The 3,084-nt window shown below is 46.8% G+C and overlaps 1 protein-coding gene across 1 annotated transcript; it reads left to right on the top strand.

Moving 5' to 3' along the window:
• The first annotated feature begins 459 nt into the window (after window positions 1-459).
• On the top strand, window positions 460-2,747 carry LOC131286552 (translation initiation factor IF-2, mitochondrial). Its single transcript, XM_058315519.1, has 2 exons — window positions 460-602; window positions 667-2,747. Exons 1-2 carry the CDS (start codon window positions 574-576, stop codon window positions 2,723-2,725), a joined length of 2,088 nt encoding a protein of 695 aa, XP_058171502.1. The 5' UTR covers window positions 460-573; the 3' UTR covers window positions 2,726-2,747.
• The last annotated feature ends 337 nt before the right edge of the window (window positions 2,748-3,084 follow it).

The following is a 3,084-nucleotide window of genomic DNA, read 5'->3' as shown; positions in this document are numbered from 1 at the left end:
CATGATTTATCAATTTTTTTTAACGAGGACGTAACATTGTCTCTAAATTGTTGGTTTCTAAACTATAAATTGACAAAAGTTTATATCTTACCAATGTTAAACCCAAAGGAACCCTTTAAAGGTAATTCACATACGATTTCCTTTTTTTCTAATTGCAGTCAGAAGTTATTATGACAAAATTGTTTATATTTTGGCAATAGAAGCTTGTTTTACCCAATTGCATTTTTTCGGCCCACTAACGTATCTTTTTCAAACGAACCGGTAATTACCGCTACAGTTTTTGAACTTGCAAAGGTTGTTGAAGCGGTATTAGGTGGTCAACTGGTAGGAAAACGTCAACTTGCCTTGTGTTGCGCTACCTGAGTATCAAACAACTTTGAACGACCTGAACGTCACAATAATTTCAAAACAAACATGTTATGTTATGTTATGTTTTCATTGAAAAAACTACAGAAAACATGATAAAATTCGTGAATTTGTAAATAAAATATATTTAAAAGCTCCCCAAACGAGCAATAAAGTGAGTCTAGTTTTGTAACTTCGTGCACCTATTGTTTGCAAAAGCCGTTTTCAATGTTCAACATACGTTACCTCGCCCGAAGGTAATGCCGGTAGGAAAAGGTTGCTTATGGATTCGTTTATAATGTAAATTTTATTTTGTCACAGAATCATTGGCAATGAGCTGCTGCAGTCTCGAATATGTGCTTCCATTAGTACAAGTGTCCACCAGCGGCAAATGCATTTCACTTCCTCCCTCTACAAGCGGCGCAAGACGGCAGAAGAGAAGCATGCGATTGAGTACGCGCCGAAGAAAAAAAATAAACCCCAGATGTCGGGTGTGGTAGATATCTGGCGGAACATGACCGTTGCCGATTTGGCTCAATCGTGCCGACTGGACCTGGAACACATCCAGGAAGTTATGCTGTATGTCAAAGGAGCCGGCAACATCGAGGCACAGGCGAGGCTGGAGGATCCTAAAGTGGTCAAGGACATTGCCAGTAAGTGTGGCTTCAAGACGAAGATTGTAGCTGCACCGGTCGTTGAGGAGGAGGTGCAGAAAGATCGTGATGTGTTGCCAAGGCCTCCGCCACCACCAGAGAACCTCAAGGAACGACCACCCGTCGTCACGGTGATGGGTCATGTGGACCATGGCAAAACGACACTACTCGATTCGCTTCGTGGAGCTTCAGTGGCGGCAAGTGAAGCCGGTGGTATTACGCAACACATCGGTGCCTTCACGGTGGAGCTGGAAAACGGTGAGAAGGTTACCTTTCTCGATACTCCGGGACATGCGGCATTCAGTGCGATGCGTGCACGTGGTGCTAACCTGACGGACATTATCGTGCTGGTTGTGGCGGCCGAAGATGGTGTGATGCAGCAAACCAAAGAGGTGCTCGGGCTGGCCAAAGAACTCTCCGTGCCGATCATCGTGGCCATCAACAAGATCGATAAACCGGGTGCGGACATAGAGCGAGTCAAGAAAGAACTTTCCCAGCACGGGATCGCATTGGAAGGGTACGGTGGAGATACAATAGCCGTGGGCGTATCGGCCTTGCACGGAACGAACCTAGATGAACTGACCGAGGCCGTAAGTACGCAGGCAACTCTGATGGGACTGAAGGGCGAATACACCGGGCCAGTGGAGGGCATCGTGGTGGAATCGAAAGTAGACTCTCACCGAGGGAAGCTGTCAACGGCCATCGTGTCCCGTGGAACACTTCGCAAAGGGTCCATCCTGGTGAGTGGCCAGGCGTGGGCAAAGGTGCGAGGATTGTTTGACCACGCTGGACAACCGATTTCGCAGGTAACGCCCGGTATGCCGGTGGAGATTCTCGGTTGGCGTGAGCTTCCCCTTGCCGGGGACATAATTCTTGAGGTAGAATCGGAAAAGGTTGCCAGCTCGGTGCTCCGGTGGCGTGCCAACCAGGCAATGAAGGAGAAAGCGCTCAGCGATGCGGAAGCAATCAATCAGAAGCGTAAGGAACACGACGAGCAGTACAAGGCGGAACGGGAAAAGGCTCGCCTGTCCGGGTTCTACCGGCGCAAACAGCTAGGCCCGCGACAAAAAGAGATCGCTCCGGACGATGGAAAACCCCGGTTGAACGTGATTATCAAGGGCGATGTGCATGGCTCGGTCGAGGCCATCCTGGACGTGCTGGAAACGTACGACGATAGTGACCGCTGTCGGCTGGACGTCATCCATTACGCGGTGGGAGACGTGAACGAGAGCGACATCGAGCTAGCGCAGCTTTTCAATGCCATCATCTACGCGTTTTCCGTAAACGTTCCGAACAAACCGGCGAAAGGAGTCACGATCCGTCCGGTGGACATCATCTACCGGTTGGTGGATGATTTGAAGAAAGAGATCAACACCAAACTACCGCTGGTCGATGCGGAGGAGGAGGTAGGCGAGGCCAATGTGTTGCAGCTGTTCGACATTAATGAAGGCCGCCGAAAGGTGACGGTGCTTGGATGCCGTTGTACCAAGGGTATGCTGAAGAAATCGTTCAAGTTCAAGGTGAAGCGAAACGGAGAGCTGATGGCCGAAGATTTGACACTGGAATCAATGCGGCACCTGAAAAACGAAGTCGACAGCATCAAGAAGGATGTCGAGTGTGGCTTACGCTTGGATGATCAGTCGCTGGAGCTGAAAGCTGGCGATACTATCGTCTGCTACCAGATAAACAAGGAACCCCAGCAGACCGAATGGGACCCTGGATTTTAAAAAGACTGTCCATCGTAAAGAGAGCGCTTTTGTAACTAGTAAATAGATTTAATTTGGTGCAGATATGCTGAATGTGCAGAAAAAAACTGTTTATTAGAAAGTTTAAATTGATGAAAACGAAATATTTTGAATTTCGAAAATTTTCGTCCGAAATACATAATGAAAAGTTTCAGTGAAAATATTTCTCTATGAATTGTTTCATAACCAGTATGAAATATCTCACAAACAGTCAATCGCAAACATCGTCGTACATTTTAGCATGAGATTTTGTATGTTTATTCAAAATTTTAAATATCTAAAAAAGGTTACAAACATTTTCGCTCAAATACAAAAGCAGTGTTGTTCTGTTTTAATAGATT

Source organism: Anopheles ziemanni, chromosome 3 (genome assembly GCF_943734765.1).
Source record: "Anopheles ziemanni chromosome 3, idAnoZiCoDA_A2_x.2, whole genome shotgun sequence".
Lineage (NCBI taxonomy): Eukaryota > Metazoa > Arthropoda > Insecta > Diptera > Culicidae > Anopheles > Anopheles ziemanni.
This window is presented reverse-complemented; position numbering and strand designations above follow the sequence as displayed.